The sequence below is a fragment of the Anolis sagrei genome, chromosome 1, assembly GCF_037176765.1.
Source record: "Anolis sagrei isolate rAnoSag1 chromosome 1, rAnoSag1.mat, whole genome shotgun sequence".
Taxonomy (NCBI): Eukaryota; Metazoa; Chordata; class Lepidosauria; order Squamata; family Dactyloidae; genus Anolis; species Anolis sagrei.
Genome location: NC_090021.1, coordinates 54506753 through 54526277, shown reverse-complemented (window position 1 = coordinate 54526277; position 19525 = coordinate 54506753). Strand labels below are relative to the sequence as shown.

Genomic DNA, 19525 nt, shown 5'->3' with positions numbered 1-19525 from the left:
TATATTGCAGAAATCACTAGCCAGCATTTGGGGATTCTAGGAAAGGAACATTGTAACCTTTCCTCTCTTTGCTTCATCTGGAGTTACAAAAAGAAGTCAATAAGCAGCTGTCAAATAAGTTTAAGTCTAGCAAATCCTGGCATAATGCAGGTGTTTGGTTGGCTTGACCCCTGGACTCCTTCCTAACCCTCTGACGCACTCTCTCTGGGAATTGCTTACCCTGTTTCCCTGCTGGAGCTTGAAGCTACTTTAGCAGAAAGTTCACCCGTTACTGAATGGTGCAAGGAAAGGTCTGTCTGTGAAGGAAAAAGGAAAGGTCAGAGCTTAATTTTGACCTTAAATGCACCTATTTTTGTACAGCCATCAATTTGAATGAATTGTGCTTATTTCTAATTAAACCTCTAGCAGTTTTAACACCACCATTTCCTTCATAGTTATAGACGACAATTTAATAATTAATTGATTTTTTTTACATCTCTCACGAAACATTGCTTCTTAACTAATTAAGCTTTCCAGTACTTTGGCACACGTTGTCTTCTTGCATCCTGCCCCGCTACACAACACATACCAGAGCAATAAAATCGTACTTCTGTATTTGGTGGAAGCATAATCTTTTACGTGTCTGCAGATTTATGAGGTCACAAAACCAGGATCATTACTTCAGCAGTGGGGCAAGATTAAGCTGGGATGCCAAAGAGAAATCATGGTAGTATTGATATAAGGCTGAGTAGTATAGGATTGCCTCTCACACTCACAAACTTTTAAAGAGAGATACCTCATTCCCCTTAATCCTTGTTAATATACAACACAGAATTAAATAAAGTAATTCAAGAAATCTTGGCATTTCCACTTTGATATTATTTTAATCTGTTGTGTCATGAGCATCAGACCCTTCCTGATTTGCTGTCACAGAATACACATTGCTATAATGGATATGGTGCTGTAACTGTGCTCATTTCAGGTCAGGTGACCTTGTCCAGTTTATTTATGATTATTATTAACGGAAATGCTAGCTGTCAGGCGTGATCAACATGAATCAGCGGAGAGCCCCCTTTAAGAGAGGTCACAAAGACTTAAGGAAATCACCAGCAGGCTTATCAGGTTTCACAATTGTGTTTGAAGTTTCCAGCCATTACAGAGAGATTCCTTTCCCTCCTTTCCTTGCCATCTATAGATTGCAATCTTGATTTCTTTAGGCTTTTCTTAAGTGCACTCGATATATATAGTTAGGTGAAGCTTTTTATACCTATCATCATCATCCCACCATTTTCCAGTCTGAGTTTCAAAATATGTCTGGTCTCAAATACTTCAAATAAGGGTCACTCAATCTATATTTTGACGCCTATAGCATGGGGTGCATCTACATGGTACAATTAACACAGTGGTTCAATACTATAGAATCCTGATATTTATAATGTGTTGAGGTACCAGCACTCTGACAATGAAGGCTAAAGACCTTGTAAAACTACAATTCTTATGCTTTCCAAGCACTGAGGAATAGTAGTTAGAATGCTGTCAAATTTCATTTAAATCTGCAATATAAATGCACGCCTAGTCTCTTGAGCATTAGAAAACAAGTGTGTCCCTCCTTTTAAATATTTAAACATGACTATAATGTCACCTCTTCATCTTCTCTTATCCAGGCTAAATGTATCTAGCTTCCTAAGCAGCTCCACATATCTTTTAGTCATTCTCCTCTGGACACCTTCCAGCTTGTCAATATTATTCTTGAATTGTGGACTTATGCCATCATAAACCTCTAGAAATGCCAGGCTACATTAATATTTTTCAGTGAGGTTAGTTTCTATTATCCAATGTGTAGTATCCAGAGTACTTCAGTGGCGGGGTGATTCATAAATGAAATAAATAAATGAAGAGATAGATAGAGAGATAGAGAGATAGAGAGATAGAGAGATCTTTGAGTCTCAGGTGTCCCTTGCCTGCACAATAAAGTGCATGTTGTCAAAGCCTCCCTCCAACACCTTCACTTAGTGGTTCGAATCCAGGGAGTGGGGTGAGCTCCCGCTGTTAGGCCCAACCTAGCAGTTCAAAAACATGCAAATATTAATAGATCAATAGGCTATGCTTCTGCGGAAAGGTAACGGTGCTCCATGCAGTTATGTTGGCCACATGACCTTGAACACATCTACGGATAACGCTGGCTCTTTGGCTTTGAAATGGAGATGAGCACCACCACCCAGAGTCAGGCTCGACTAGACTTAATGTCAGGAGAAACCTTTACCGTTACTAAGTGAGATGTGGTCACTGCAGATGTACCTCGGGAAACTTGGTTGAGGTGGGGATTTGTCTACTCTACATGCATAATGGTTTGAGCTTCTGAACTTTAGAATATAGGGAATCATTAGTAAAATGATCCTATTATTTTTCTTCATCATCCAGTCTCAGTTAACTAAACCCTTGTGAGTTTCTGCTGGTAGAAGCCCACTTGCTTGAGGTAATTTTTTTCAAAGAAATTAGTCTCAAGGGGAAAAAGTTTTTAAAAGTAGACTAGAATTGAGACCTGTAATTAGGTTTAGCCCATACATCAAGGTGACACATAAACTCTCAAAGAGTCTTCACAAATGCTGTGGCTTTCCTGCATGCAGTTTATTGGTTTTTTACTTCCTGTCCTGCTGTGGAGTTTCCAGTCAGCAGCAAGCCCTTGAGCGTTGAATGAATATCATTTGCAGCAGGATGAGTTTTCCAAGGAAAACTATAACCATCTTCCTTAGTAGTTCTCCCACCATCTGCCTGTGGCCATGTTTAAGAGTTCATTTAGTTTCCATAAAATAGGCCTTTGATTATTTTATATAGATAGGTAGATCAAAGGGTTCCTGGACTGCCTGAAAATGTGACTAATTATTGACTCTAATGAGGGTTCAGGAGAGAATCAGTTTTCCGTCATTAGGAGCATTTGTGTGTATATCTTGCACAAAGTTCTTTGGTGCTCACTTGGGCTTTTTTGTAAAGCACTTAGTGCAAAACTAAAAAACTGCCAATCCAACAAGATAGGGTGAAGCACAGCACAATCAGTGTGCTTAGGTTTGTAAAAATAAATGGTCATGGTCGGTCTTTACAGCATGACCTGTTATGAATAGACAAAGGGCCGCAGTGCAGTTTTCTCCTGGCTTGCTGCCTGTATGCCTGCTGGCATGACCTGGCTTAACTCACTTGCAAAAGAAATCAAGGACCTGGGCAATGAAGCATACAAGTGTATACTTGGTGGCTGTTTTAGGTGAAAGAATTGACTAAAGTTTCTTCAGATTGGACTGTTGTGGAGCTGAAATTGGCATCCGCTGATTTGGCAAACTATGGAGAAGCAAAGGCACCTTGCATATAATGGGAAGCCCAGCTAACCCAGAATGACTTATTGGAATCAGCAGGCAGATTAAGAAATATGGAGTCCTATGTTTCTAGATACCACCACCTACCCCCCCCCCCCCCAAAAAAAAATCATGGCACTTTCTCTTGTTTTCTTTTTTCTTTCCAGTTGTCACTCTACAGCAGGGCTGGGCAACTGTGGGAGACTAGAGGGATCCCTTTAGCCTCCCAATAAACTTGAGAAGCTAGTCCTTCTAAATACCCTAAAGGCACCAGATCTTGTCTCATCTTAGAAGCTAAGCAGGGTCAGTTCTAGCTAGTATTTGAATCGGAGAGTGCCAATAAATCCCAAGTACTGTAAGCTATATTTCAGAGGAAGGAACTGGCAAAACCAGTTGAGCATTCCTTGCTTAAGAGAAGTCTATAACATCCAAGAGTCTGCAATAAATCAGTTGACAACTTATATACACACATACACACAGACATCTGGGAGAGACATAGTCCTTGTCGTCACACTCTTTCAAAATGCTTACTCGAATCTAATGCTCACCTTTTTTGGCTAAATTACCTTGCCAAAATTAGAGTGTGCATTAGATTCACATAGTATGGTAATCTTAATGCTGAGCCCAAGCCCAAGGGGAAGCAGCTTCAGTAGCTGTACCTGGAGCTCCTCTTTGAGGGACATCACCTCTAATTTAATGGCCACAGATCAATTCTATGTGATCCTGGAATTTGTAGTTTGGTGGGTCATTGCATTCTTTGGCAGAGAAGGCTCACTCAAGACCTTGTCAAACTACAGCCTCCAAGATCCCATAGCATTGAACCAAGGTAATTAAGGTGGATTTCTGCAGCATAGATGCATCCCAAGGTTGTCAACTGCTGGAAGATTTGATGCTCTGACACTTTTGTTTTTGAAGAAGGAATTCTAAGCATTCCACAACTGTAATGCTCACCTTTTTTGGCATTACATTTGACAGCAAATTCCTTTTTTTCTTTTGGTTTCTGTGTTTTGAAAATTGAGGTGCACATTAGATTCAATGGCACATTAGAGTTGAGTAAATACAATAATAAAAAAGCGCCAAAATGCCCCTAGAAACCCCCTAGAAGACATTATAATATTTTTATCATGCCCTCTGGGCTACATTAGATCCAGCTCTACTGTAAGTAATTTATTTTTCTATTCTTTCCTAAATTATATTGCCTAATTTAAAATGGCAATGATCTTAATTCTTATTCCTGGGATTGTGGAGTGAGCCTTTGTCACCCATATACAGAGTAGAGCCTTTCTCACTCTGAATTCTGAAATTCAAAATATAATCCAAAATCATGGACTACTGAGATAATGACACCTTTGTTTTCTGATGATTCGATGTATTAAAACTTGGTTTCATGCACAAAATTATTAAACTGTTGTGTATGCAATGTATTGTCGAAGGCTTTCATGGCCGGAATCACTGAGTTGTTGTAAGTTTTACGGGCTTTATGGCCATGTTCCAGAAGCATTCTCTCCTGACGTTTCGCCTGCACCTATGGCAGGTATCCTCAGAGGTTGTGAGGTCTGTTAGAAACTAGGAAAATGTCAACTACCATGTCAGGCTACACAGAAAAGCCATTGAAATCCACAAGCATGTGGATAATTTCAACAGAAAGAAAGCAACCATGAAAATGAACAAAATCTGGCTACCGACATGAAAACTCTAAAATAATAACAGTAAATAGAAGTCCAGACAAGAAACAATTAGGGGCAGCTAATCATCTCTCAACAAAGAATTCCCCCAGGCAGAAAGGAACTACACCTTGAAACTGTTAGGCCATTAAATTCTAATCAAGGTGGCCAATTGGAACATTCACATCTATTTCCAACAGACAAGAGTTCTTTCTCCCACCCTGGACATTCCACAGATATATAAACTCCATTTTCCTAGTTTCCAACAGACCTCACAACCTCTGAGAATGCCCGCCATAGTTGCAGGCAAAACGTCAGGGGAGAATGCTTCTGGAACATGGTCATACAGCCCAAAAAACTTACAACAACCTGTTGTGTATACCATTACCTTCAGACCATGTACATGAGATGTATATGAAATATCAATTAATTAGGTGTTTAGACATAGCTCTCCATCTCTGAGTTATCTGATTATGTATATCCAAGTATTCAAAACTCTGAAATACGGACCATGTCTGGTCCCAAGCATTTTGGATAAAATGTACTTGAACTGTGTGTGTTTGTTCACTAAAACAACAGCATTGCTTTTATTTCAGGTCACAGCCAGGCCATTTCATGCAGCAAATCTGTGTTGAAAGGGATCCAAGGAATCATTTTTTACACGCTTGACTGCCACGTGCCAGCACTGAGCTTTTGACCACATGAATATAGGAATGATTTAATAGAGGAAGTAGCAGTGGACTATTGTGGATGTTGAAAGCTCCATGGCACATGCATGATTGAGTTGGACACCATTAGGCTGCTTGTAAATAAAACCTGCTAACTTGGCTGGCTTGGAATTAGCTTACAGAAACAGAACAGCCACTGGTTTGTCTGGAGCTGGCCCTTCTCTTTCAGAAAGGCTGGGAAACAGACTGAGCTCATTCATTTTTTTATTTTAAAAAAATCTGCTTAGAGTGCCAGTGACAATAACCAGCCCAGTCTCATCTCCACGTACAATAGCATCCGGCAACTGGCACGGAAAGAGTTTGTTATAATCCAGCCCTTGGAAAAATAAGCTTGTGGGGGGGGGGGGGGGGTTGGGTGTAGGGCGATCACTATTCAGTGGGCAATTGGAAACAGCATGGGGGTTGGACACAGTCAGCTTTGACCTACATCCTCTCTGGGACTTCTCCCAAATTACTTGTCAATCTGCCATGCCCAATGAGGGGTGGCCTCCTGAGAGGTATGGACTCTTAAATGGCCTGTCATGAAATGAAGCTGGATCAAGGAGTGCAGGGCAGTTGCGGAATTGATATGTTGTGGGCAGGATAGCTAAACAAATTGCCCAGACATGATAAATGGATTTTTTCCTCGAATTTTTATTCAGCATTTTTCCCTATGCAAGGATTTGTGCTACTTTAGCCCCAAGCAATATATTTATGGTATGGCATATACCTGAGCAATAACCAAATTCCTCATATTATTTTCTAGTCCATGGGAAATTCTCAAAGTAATTCCGTTCCTTTGTTTATTGCCTGTATTTGTTTGCTGTTGTTACGTGATCAGAGGCTACAAAGCATTAGACGAATGCTACCAAAAGCAGTGGTCTGTGGACTGATGCTAGTCTGTGAGCCATTGGCCTCCAGTCTGTAGCAGGTTTCCTGGGAATCAGTAAACAGTTGTAGCCAATGGCACAAATATGGTGCCAGACCATGAGGAAAATATCCTGCTAAATCTCCCACATCACACAGTTTAAAAAACACAGTTTTAGGCCTCATTTCTTAATACAGATTCCTGAATCTGTGTGACAGCCATTCTGTGTCCTTTATAGTGCCATATGTGAACTCTTTAATTTTCTAATTTGGAAAGGCTAAATTTTCCAAATCCTAAGTACTTATTTCCAATTTGAAAATACTTTGATGCACTATATACAATTAAATTGGTTCTTCCCTCTCTGGCACTGCTGAACATAGCTGCTGTCATTCTGTGGTGTCTTTGTAGTCGAACTGGGTAGTTTTGTGTTGACATTTATAATTATTTCCCATGTTTTTTTGCCTTGCCAGTCTTCTATCACTAAAGCATATACATACTACATCCTCTCAATATCAGGTACAGGAATTTTCGATTCAATAAAATCATCCTTCTTTACAGATACCAATTACCGTATATACTCAAGTATAAGCCGATCCGAATATAAGCCGAGGGACCTAATTTTACCACAAAAAACTGAGAAAACAGATTGACTCGAGTATAAGCCAAGGGTGGGAAATGCAGCCGCTACAAAATAAAAATAGATACCAAATTACAGTAATTACAGTAATTGAGTAGGTTGTATATTTTTGAATATTTACAAAAATGGTAATTTAAGATAAGACTGTCCAACTCTGATTAAATGATTATTTACCTTCTTCAATGTAAATGTGCTTACGTATCCTTCCAATAATAATAAAGAGAGTGACATAATAAATGTAATAACAACAATAATAAAAAGAGTAAAATAATGAATGTAGCAATAACAACAATTATACAGTAAAATAATAAATGTATAACAATAGAGTAAAATGATAAATGTAATAATAATAAATAAAATAAAATAATAAATGAAATGAAAATAACAATAACAACAACAACAGAGTAAAATAATAAATAACCTTGAATCGAGTATAAGCCGAGGGGGACTTTTTCAACCTATAAAAAGGGCTGAAAAACTAGGCTTATACTTGAGTATATACAGTATTCAGTCTTCTCATTATATCTTTTATTTTATAGTGAGCCAAAAATAAGTGAATCTATATGTTTTTAGGGGTTCAGTTTGAGGACAAGTTGCTTGAAGAGGTGTGTGTCTCCATCTGGACGATAAATTGTTACCCCAAAGGTCCCATTACTTTCCGAAGTGTAATCTTCAACAAACTACAGCCTGCCCTCGAGTTACAAACATCTGACTGACCTATGACTCATAGTTATAAATGGGGGTGAGACAACAGGAAGTGAGAGAAATCTACTTCTAGGAAGGGAAATTCACTCCTGAAAGAGTTATCATGGGGGGAAAGTGTCTCAGCTGAAGCTTTCTCACCAATCCTTGTTTCCACAACAGACCAAATGTTTCAAAATCTAATTAGATTTTGAATTATTACAGGGACAGAAAGTGAAGTGAAATCTTCCGAACAGCGGCACAGAAAGCAAAACATACAATACAGCAGTGTCAACCTATCCAAAGCCTATGGCTGGAATTACACTTTAAAAATGTACCTGTTCCAAGTTACATTCAAATTCAACTTAAGAAGAAACGTACAGAACCTTCTTTGTTACTTGGGACTGACTGAATGATGTGAGTTTTTAGTATACTTTAAGCTTGTTGGGTCTTTGGATTCACAGAAGGAATAAATGGGAACTTTTTAGAGCATCCTTTTATTGTGCCATCATTAATTCATGGTGACATTCGCCCTCGAAATACTGCAGTGTAGATGTACTTTCTTACACAGCCTATCTCATATGAAATTAGATAAACCACAGAAACTAAATGAAGGAACTCCAGGGCAGGTGGAATCCTTCTTAAGCCACTCTTTACCTTCTGTAGACTAAAAAGCACCTCGTTAATCAATGCTTATTTAAAATAGATTACATTTCAGATCAACTTATGTAGGAGATAACTGTTTCTTTTCACTCCCACACACTTCTTGCTCTTATTTATTTTTGTTAGTAATTGGATCAACATTTACAATTGTTCCAAAGGTGAAACCTTGTCTGAACAGGATTCTAAAATGTATGTCCACAAAGCCCCATGACTTGATGTTCAGAAAAGACCGAGGGATCAGATTCCAGACTCAAAGCTGATGGAAATCTGCATTTAGTGGGAGTGTGTGTGAAGATAGGTAGAATGCTCTCCCTCTGTTTAACTCTTCATCATTCTAATGTTAATAGAAGCATTTCTCCTGACGTTTCGCCTGCATCTACGGCAAGCATCCTCAGAGGTAGTGAGATCTGTTGGAACTAGGAAAGGGGTTTATATATCTGTGGAATGACCAGGGTGAGACAAAGGACTCTTGTCTGCTGGAGCTAGGTGTGAATGTTTCAACTGACCACCTTGATTAGCATTTGATTGCCTGGCAGTGCCTGGCATCTGGAATTCAGTTTTCCTCTTTTCCTACTGCCTTTTACCTTGCCAGGCATGATCATCTTTTCTAGTAAGACAGGTCTTCTTAAGATGTAACCAAAGTATCACAAACTCAGCTTAGTCATCTTGACTTCTAGGGAACGTTCACAATGCTTTTATATCAAGCAGTGATATACACCATCCTAATTTTCACTTATCAGTAACTCCAGGTTTCCCAAATGTTGTTTTGACTTGTCAGATAGCTACTACAGACCTTGGAAGAACATTAGCAGTCAGCTCTTGTGATTGGGTATATGTGGGTGGATGGAGGAAACAGCTCTAGTTAAGTGGTTTTTAGTAATTTTTCAAGATGACATAAATTGAACTTTGACAAGTACTGGAAGCCCTTTATGTTTAATATTAAACAAATACATTTCTGGCGGTTGACTAAATTACTTTATTTTGGTTGAGAAATTATCTCTTTGTGCGTTCAGTGTTTCCTTCCACATTGGCACAGGACTCATTTCTAACAGCCGGGAAATTCCATTTAGAGTCTGGTTTTGGCTGGCTGGACCAAATTGTCCTAATCTCTCTTAGGAGGTACACTGCAGCAGTTGCCATCACCCAGAAAATAAACCAGCTTTATTTTACCTCCATCTGTCACTTACTGTGTTAAGCTGGTAAAGAAAATGAAGTTTCCTCTCTGACTTCCTTCGCTCTCCACAGAAACAAACTTTCTGCAAGATATTTATGATTAGTTGTGTGTTCTCAACAGGCACATGTATTACAACAAACGCATTCTGTGCCATGACATTTTTGTCAAAAAGGCAATATATTTTTGAGCCAGACAGGATTTTTATCCCCTGGCAGTGTGTCCATATTAGTGATGGCCAAGTGGTAATCCACAAGTTAGATAAAAGGCTAACATTTTGCCTACAGTTACACTCATAATGAAAATGAATTTGTTTTCAAAACAGACACACATTAAAGTTGAATGTTACATCTGTCTTTGCTTTGTAATGGTATTAGTCAGACTGAAGTATACTGGCCTCTATCACTAAGAGACACTTCTTTCTCCAAGCTACATAGCATGTTTTCTAAGGATACAAAAGGTGGAAAGCTCTGCAGCAAAAGTATTACTTGTAGGGCTCCAGTTGGAATTACTGTACTGTACTGAAAAAGCCCCTCTTGACTTATACTTGAGACAAGGTTATTTATTATTTTACGCTGTTATCATTATCATCATCATCACATTTATATTATTATTATTATTATTATTATTATTATTATTATTATTATTATTTGAAACACAACAAGTTTAGTACGCAACAGACAAAGTGACTATGCTGGTTGTTGTATTGGATCACGCATCGGACACTTCCCAAGTGTCCCGGACTGTGATGTATCGGCAAATAATGCCTGCAGATCCCAGTAGGGTGGCGTTTTGCAGCTGACAGATGGTAATTTTGTCAGCGACGATTGTGTTTAAGTGCAGGCCAAGGTCTTCAGGCACTTCACTCAGTATACCGATCAATCTTTAAATCCTCATATCGTGTCAGCTTTTCCAGTTGTTTATCTTCAATCCATGCTTGGTTTTTTAACACGATCTGGAGTATTGTGCGCCAAAACTCTGTCTGTCTGAATTCGAAAGTCCCAGAGTAGTTTGACGTGTTCATTTTCTGTAACTTTTTCAGGCTTGTGATCCCACTAGTTCTTTGTCTCAGGCAGATGGTAGTTGTGGCACAAGTTCTAATGAATCATCTGAGCCTCTGCTTGTAGTCTGTCTGCGCGATCTTCTTGCAGCAGCTGAGGATGTGATCTATTGTTTCATCTGCTTCCTTGCAGAATCTACACTTGGGATCTGTTGTCGATTTTTCAGTTTTGGCTTTGATGGCATTTGTTCTAATGGCTTGTGCTTGGGCTGCCAGAATCAGGCCCTCCGTCTCCTTTTTCAAAGTTCCATTTGTGAGCCACATCCATGTTTTTTCTTTGTCAATTTTGCTCTCAAATTTTTCCAGGAACTGTCCATGGAGAGCCTTCCTTTGCCAGTTTTCTCTTCTGCTTTGCATTGTGTTTTTACGGTATTCCCTCTTTGTCTTTTGCACTTTAAGCAGTTTTCTACTATTGACTTCCCTCAATGTTGGTTCTTGACTGGCTTTCACATAATCTGCCAATGCATGTTTCTCTTCTTCTAGCATTTGTTTCACTTTCAGAAGCCCTCTGCCTCCTGATTTTCTCGGCAGATAAAGTCTGTCGACATCTCTACACGGGTGTAATGAGTAGTGTATTGTCATCAATTTTCTTGTTCATCCAGCTCTACTTGTGTCCAGTTCATAACTCCAGCAGTGTATCTGATGACTTATTATTATTATTATTATTATTATTACATTTATTATTTTACTCTATTATTATTGGAAGGATACATAAACACATTTACATTGAAGAAGGTTAGAATAATGGTTTAACCTTATCTTAAATTACAGTTTTATGTAAACATTAAAAATATTGAACCTACTGATGCCTCAATTAATGTAATTTTATTGGTATCTATTTTTATTTTAATATCTGCTGCATTTCCCGTCCTCGGCTTATTCTCGAGTCAATAAATTTTCCCTGTTTTCTGTGGTAAAATTAGGTGCCTTGGCTTATATTCGGGTTGGCTTATATTCGAGTATATATGGTACTAACCCATGCAGAATGGCCACCATTCTGTGACTTAGAGTATATTTACATGTATTTTTTTCAGTTTGATACCACTTTAACTGCCATGATTTAATGTTATGGAATTGTGAAAGTTGTAGTTTGGTGAGATATAAGCACTACTTCACAGAGTAAGGTAAAGATATGGAAACATCTGCAGTTCCATAGCATTAATCCATGGTAGTGGAAATCAAACTATGTTAGTGGCATCAAACATTAAATCTGCAGTCTAGCTGCACTCTTCGTCTTCAAACAAGTGACTTCTCTGTGCCATTCTGAGGAGGTATAGGTTATTCCCGGGATTTTAACTAGGGATTGTTTTGAGTGAGCAGATCAGTGGCATTTTTTCTCAACACCTCCCCATACCTCCATCTCAAACACTACTATGATTGATTGCAGATCATCTCCATTCCGCACAACACTTGCAATATCATGCCATTATTATTAGCTGTCTTCATGGCTTAAAGGCATACCTGAACCATCTTTACAGCACTAAAAAGAGATGTATCCATAATAATGGGACTTAATATCTGGCACTGTTTAGGTTCTCAGAGAAGGCGACTCATTCCAGCTTTATCACTTGATGCAACATCACCAGTAAGGAAACCTACAAGCCCAGCTGTGCGTTGGGTGGATGGACCTCTGCGAAGTGCCCAAAGAGGAATGGGGGAGCCTTTTGAAATCAAGGTCTATGAGATTGATGACGTGGAGCGGCTCCAGCGACGACGCACAGGAGACAACAATGTGAGACCATAATAATAAAGACTGTGCCATTTTTCAGTGACAAAGATGCAGATTATGCCTTATTATATTTCATTACTGATGTATTTTCAGCAAGTTGGCTAGGGCTAAGGGAAGTTTAAACAATGCTCTCTTAATTTACAAATGAAATATATTCCATGGAAGGTCCTAATTTATCTCATAAATTTAAACTAAAGCTATAACATCCACTAAAATTCAAAATTTAAAAGTTACTCTTTATAACCTGCTACTACTTTTTAAAATCTACTTCTTTCTTTCCAAAACAATTGATAGAAACGGTATGGCATTACTTTTGCAGAGCTAGCAATGAACAAGTAATATTTTCTAGTTATCATTAAAGTTATTTTAGAAAGGTATTTTAATGTATATTATGTACTTTAGAGGCATTTTGAGTTGGATCTCTCATGTTTTATCCCATTTTTTATTATTCCTAAATACCCCCAGTCAGTTTTGGGGGGAAATAACAAGTAATTCAAGGTGCAATACAAGTCTGTTTTAAAACACTGTATTGGAAACAAAATACTTTTTAAAAATCGCATTATAGTATCTCTAGTTCCTTTTACTCATATTGGCATCATGACACACAATAAAAAAGTATTGATTATATAAAGATGTATAATATATATTTGTTATTAGCCAAGAAGGAAAAGGTTTTGCCCAGTCTCCTTTCTCCAAGAATCCTGACTTGGAGCATTGGGATACATAAACGAAAGAAAATCTCTGGACAAGCAGGGTCAAAACTTATGTCTGGTGAATCTGCTACAGAGTCAACATCAGAATACATCTGTCTTATTTTAGCTTGATCTATTTATTTATTATTTATTTATTTCGGACATTTATATCCCGTCCTATGTCAACCTCGGCAGAGGGACTCAGGGCGGCTGACAACAAAAGCATAAATATACATCTTAGGTAAAAACAGTATAAAGCATTATAAAAACATCATAAAAACAGTAAAGCATTAGAACTATCACCACTATTAAATCATTGTCAAACAATATAGTTTGAACTGCATTATATAGGTCTACACTAATCATATAATGAAATTCAAACTGCATTATTTGGCAGTTTGAATTGCCAGCCATTATCTGCAAAGAACACTGATTTCTTTTCTCATGCTCTAGAGCAGGGGTTTGCAGTTTTTCAGCAACGGAGCACTTTTTGAAGCAAAACTTTCTCATGGAGCCCCGAGAAATGTTTATGTTTTATATATTATACATAATGTATATATATCAGGCATGGGCAAACTTTTAACCAACATAAACTTAACAATATTTCAGTGGAATACCCCCAGAGCCATCCAGTCCAATCCCCTTCTGCAATGCAGGAGAACTGTGTCAACTACTGCAATTAAAGCACCCCCAACAGATGGTCACCCAGCCTTTGTAGTAGTAATGAGGAGCAGTTTAAAGAGCTTGGCATGTTTAGCCTGAATAAAAGGAGACATGTATAAATATGTGGGAGGAAGTCATAGGGAAGAGGGAGCAAGCTTGTTTTCTGCTGTCCTGGAGACTATGATGCAAAACAATGGTTTCAAACTACAAGAAAGGAGATTCTACCTGAACATTAGGAACAACTTCCTGACTGTAAGAGCTCTTCAGCAGTGGAACTCTGCCCTGAAGTGTGATGGAGGCTCCTTCTTTGGAGGCTTTTAAGCAGAGGCTGGATGGCCATCTGTTGGGAGTGCTTTGAATGCGATTTTCCTGCTTCTTGGCAGAGGGTTCGACTGGTTGGCCCAGAGGTCTCTTTTAACCCTGTGATTCAATTATTCTAATCATCATCATAATCATAGTAATAATAGCAAAAACCCTAGGGGGCATCAAGTTCAACTCCCTTCTGCCATGCAGGAAAAGCACCCCCTGAGCAGTAGGAGGGAAGTAGAGTTTTGGAAACAAGGAGAGTGGGGAAAGGATCTGGGTGGCGAGGAAAGTGAGGGGGAAAGGGTTTGAGTGGTAAGGAGACTGAGGGAAAAAGGCTTTTGGTGGGAAGGGAGGTGGGGGGGGGGTAAGAGGAGGAGCAAAAAAGAGGAGGGAAAGCTTTGAGGGAGAGCAAGCAGATTGAACTACCCAAGGGTTCTGCAGAGCACACTTTGAGAACTGCTGCTCTAGAGTATAAAAACATTACATTTGAATAGCTCTTTATACACATAGTGGTGGCTGAGAAGACCATAATAGGATTTCAAGAGCAAATTTTCTCTAATGGAGCTTGGTAAGCAGGAGAGACGAACATTTCTTGCTCCTGTTAATTCTCCCCTCTAAAATCACCTAATCAATTTTTCTCTCTCCTGGGTTCATTTCTAGTTTCAGAGTGCAACCAGGCCAAAATATTGACCAGGAATACAATAGTATGGAAGAATTGGTACCAGGTCATCAGTTGCTTCTGCCCTGAGATTATCCTCAGCTCTTGCATTAGTTATCACTGTGTTGGATGTGGGACTTAGGAACCCAATATTCCCATGGCATCCCAGGGTTCCTGTCTCCTATAAGAACTTTTTTCCACTTTAAAAACATATGACTGCATTAGGATATGAATTAATTCCCAGAACAAATGGAGAATATGTTTTGGAAACCTTTTCCCCTTGAATTACGTGTTTAACAAGGCATCTGATAACTATCCTTGACAAACAAAAGTACAGAGACTCTCCAGTATCAAGGGTTTACTTGCTTAATTAATTCCCTGTGGTTTCATTTATTGAGTTATTGTAATAGTTATTATGAAATGGAAGATAATTTGGCTGAGTGAAATCTAACCTGCTCTCATATTTTGTGCTTTTCTTTGTCTTCATTGCTTTTACCGGGTAGGAGGTAATTTGCTTCAACGCCAAACTGAAAATCTTGGAGCATCGACAGCAGCGAATTGCAGAGGTCAAGGCCAAGTATGAGTGGTTAATGAGAGAGCTGGAAGTGACCAAACAGTACCTGATGCTGGATCCTAATAAATGGCTCAGTGAATGTAAGATCATACAGCTTATTCTTGTTTGTTTTCCAGAGACGCCAATATTTTATTGTTTCTAATACCAAGGATAACTATGCGTGCAAAGCTTGAACAGATATGAGACGTGGGGTAGATTTAGATTCTCTATATTTGTTAAATCGTTCTCACGTGCTCTCTGTCAAATTGCAACATTGGAACCAAGTTGGCGTATTCACTCAAGAACTGAATCCAGGAATTGTAAGATACTCTAATGAGGAATATTGCCATCACTAGATTATGTGTCTCAGTCCATAGCTTCTGAAAATGAGATTCCCCCCATCCCAGATCACTCAGACATTTGAATTACATTATAAATCTGCTTTCTTGCTGTGAAATAATACCGTAAGGCAGATTTGACCCTTGGTTGAAAGGGCTTATGTAAAAGATTAATGTGGTCTCTACATGTAGTCAGAAATGGATACAGTTCATTCGAGGGATTAATGTATTCGTATTAGGAAACCTGCTTCCAAAAGATGCAGACACAATAAAAACTTTATAAAACTTTGGTACTGGCTTCTTGGAGCTGTCGTGGGACTTCAAAAGCAACAACAACAAGCAGACAGTTTTCTGATCTAATACAAATACATAATCTGATGGTCTCCCAAGAGCTTTACATTGTATTTGAAACATATTGCAATGACAGTATTAGTAAAACAAGAGGGCAAGTTTCAAAACTATACCAAATAATCCAAGAGGCAAAATTTCATAGATCTCAAGGAATGATACTTGTTTCAGAGTCAGATTCAGACGTAATATGAACAGAAAAAATGTTTTACTTTGGAAATGCCACTCTTTTAGTTAATATCTGGAAGTATATTAAAATTACTCACAAATGTACTACTCACTTAAACTCAACACAGTCAGTGTCAAATTTATGTTGGAGAAGGTGTTATAAAATAGGAGATTGGAACCATGTGACTAACTTGTCCAAAAAATGGTAAATTCTGACATGACACATTAGGATGGATAAGTCAGATGTTAGGCAAGTAGGTTCATTTCAGAAGAACATTGCTGCTAATTTCCATATTCAAATATGACAATATAAACTTGCCAAATAAGGATCTTATATTAAAAACTGCAAAGTTAGAGATCACTAAAGCATGAAAGACATTAGAGAATCCTTCAATACAAAAGTGGCTAAATAGGATATGGTCCATAGCTTTTTCAGAAAAGTTAACACATACAATAAGACTTGCAAGACAGGACGTAAAAAAAAGATATGTTAGAGACTAGTTGGAACCCGTTACACTATGTAACACAATTTTTGAGACAAGGTGGAACTTAAATCTCTGCTGGATCAAGAGAGATTTTGGAAAACTAAGTGTTGATAGCTGTCATCAACTTATATACAACATTTTATTATTAGGAAGATAATTTATATGGATGGTGATTGACAGAGATTGGGTGAATTGGGGAGGGGAGAGATAGGAGAAATATGTTAACTGTATAGAAAGAACGGCAGTTATAGTCTATTTTTATTAAATATTATATATTTAAAACATTAAGAAAAAAAGGCATTTCCAATTTATAGTGACCCTAAGGTAAACCTTTTATGGGATTTGTTCATAAAGGATTTTTCATTGCATTCTCTGAGGCTAAGGATGCATCTACACTGTAGAATTAATACAATTCAAAAACCACTTTCACTGTCTTTTCTGGAAGCATGGGAATAGTAATTTTACAAGGTCTTTAGCCTTCTTTGTCAAAGAGTGCTACAAATCCCAAGAGTCCATAATATTGAAGTATGGCAGTTAAAGTAGTGTCCCACTGCACTAATTCTACAATGTGGAGAACTTGACTTTCCAAAGGTCACTGAGTTGGTTTCTGTGGTCTCCCAGAATCTTAGTCCAATCCACAATCCACATCTCTTTGCTGGATCTCTAGATGGAGGCAGTTAGTGAACGTGCCAATAGACAATTATTTCTTTTTAATAAAAATAATAAAAGTTTGTCACGAACATCAAAACATTGAAGCCAGCATCAACAGTACTCTGATGCCTTTTGGGTTATAGTCAAACTGAATTGGCAACAAGTCACACATATAAGAGGCCAGCATGGTGTTGCGGTTTAGTGTTTATTATAGCTCTGGGAAACAGTCATTATTGTAGCTCTCGGAAACAATTCCCAGTCATTATGAAAACCCACAGGGAGGGAGACCTTTGGCAAGTCACACCCTCTTAGCCTCAGAAAAAAACACCTTAGGGTCATTGTATGTGGGAAATGACTTGATGGCATAGAACAACTCTCACATGTGTCACACCAATTCACTCCCAAATTGGGATCACCACAAATGGCTGAACTCTGTCTTTCCTCCTCCACACTAAAACATCTGGAACAGTCACCAGCATGGGTTGTTGTGGGTTTTTCGAACTGTACGGCCATGTTCCAGAAGCATTCTCTCCTGACATTTTGCCTTCATCTATGGCAGGCATCGTCAGAGGTTGTGACCTCACGACCTCTGAGGATGCCTGCCACAGATGAAGGTAAAACGTCAAGAGAAAATACTTCTAGAACATGGCCATACAGCCCAAAAAACCTACAACAACACAGTGATTCCAGCTATGAAAGCCTTCAACAATACATAGTCACCAGCATATTACTACTGTTTCACCTAGGCAGCACTCTGTCAGAATTTTAACACTTCACCAGTATTGAACTGGATCTTGGCCAACATCACTTACTTATTTTAGAATGAAGAGGGTTTGACATCTCGTTTTTAAAAAACAGTGGGGGCTGTTGAAAATTCTTATTCGGATAATGGTCTATAAGACTTGAATGGAAGCTATTTTTCTTCCAATGAAGAGGGCTTGTGAACTCAATCACGTTTTTCCATTGCACAAGTTTGTCACAGTTGAAGCATGAACTCTGGTTTCTAAAAGTAGCACCCACAGATTGGTGCCCGTACATATTCAACTAACCATTTGTGGTATAACTTCCATTTCTGGTAGACTTCTGGTCCTTTTCTGTCTCTCCACCAGCATTTTTCTTGTCTTTCTTCACAGTTGACCTGGAGCAAGTATTTGACTTGGATTCACTGGAGTACTTGGAGGCTCTGGAGTGTGTGACTGAACGCCTGGAGAACCGTGTCAACTACTGCAAGGCCCACCTCATGATGATCACCTGCTTTGACATCACTTCCAGGCGTCGATGAAGATTTCACACAAGAATGTTTTGGACTACTGTCTCCCCTTTTCTCCCTTTTGAACAGCGCCCCAAAGACACAGAATGAGGATGAAGGTCGGTGTCATGTTTTGACTGTATGTGTGTGTGTTAAGAAGAGATTCCCCTCACCTTTCTGTTTATGATGAAGAGCAGATCGTAAATTGAATAGATGATGATGAAAAGCAAAGACACGGAGGTATAAGGATGTGGATTCTTCTAGCCCTGAAAGAGCACTTTGAGAAATCTTTAAGGACGTATTTGTAAATAGGAACTGCTGGCAGAAGTGACTGTTTTCCCCAACAATACCTGAAGCAAGAGGAAGAGCAGATGTAGGATCGCCGCTGCTGAAAGCACCATTAAAGTGAAAATACACAGAGAAACTGTCTTAAGTGCCTTGCAAATCTTTATTATCCAAACATTTATGTCCATATTTTTTGTGTACAGATGGTGCTAGTCAAGAAAAACAAAAAACAAAAAACAAAAAATCAAAACACTTTTTTGGAAATGTATTTGCAGCCTGGTTTTTATTTTCCTCTTGGTGTTTTATCCTTTTTCTGACTTGTTGTTTCTATGTAACTTGTGTTTGTAAAGATGTTTCTAAACTGATACAACATATAAATAAATGTTAACTGTCTTTCATTGATACACATCAGAATAAGGCCACTCAAAGTGGGGGGGGGGTGATGATTAAATCTGTTACATCAAGCTCACAATGTTTGAGAAGGGAGATCCCTAGGCTCTAGTTGAAAAAGGAGATTTTTCTGGCAACATGGCAAAGGCCTGAGTACATTTGATAGTCCCAGCAAGAGTCAATCCATTGAATCATTCAATACTTGAATTGTTTTTGGTGGAGCCCCCAGTGTTGCA

At 38.6% G+C, this 19525-nt stretch overlaps 1 protein-coding gene across 2 annotated transcripts in view; it reads left to right on the top strand.

The window, feature by feature from the left end:
- KIF26B (kinesin family member 26B) overlaps positions 1-19305 on the top strand; it is a 348619-nt gene extending 329314 nt beyond the window's left edge. For both annotated transcript variants that reach the window (XM_060753932.2, XM_060753931.2), the window contains exons 13-15: positions 12307-12506; positions 15326-15476; positions 18499-19305. In XM_060753932.2, the coding sequence (XP_060609915.2) occupies positions 12307-12506; positions 15326-15476; positions 18499-18647 (500 nt within the window). In that variant the 3' untranslated portion in view covers positions 18648-19305. The remainder of the gene's footprint in view (positions 1-12306; positions 12507-15325; positions 15477-18498) is intronic.
- Positions 19306-19525: the final 220 nt, after the last annotated feature.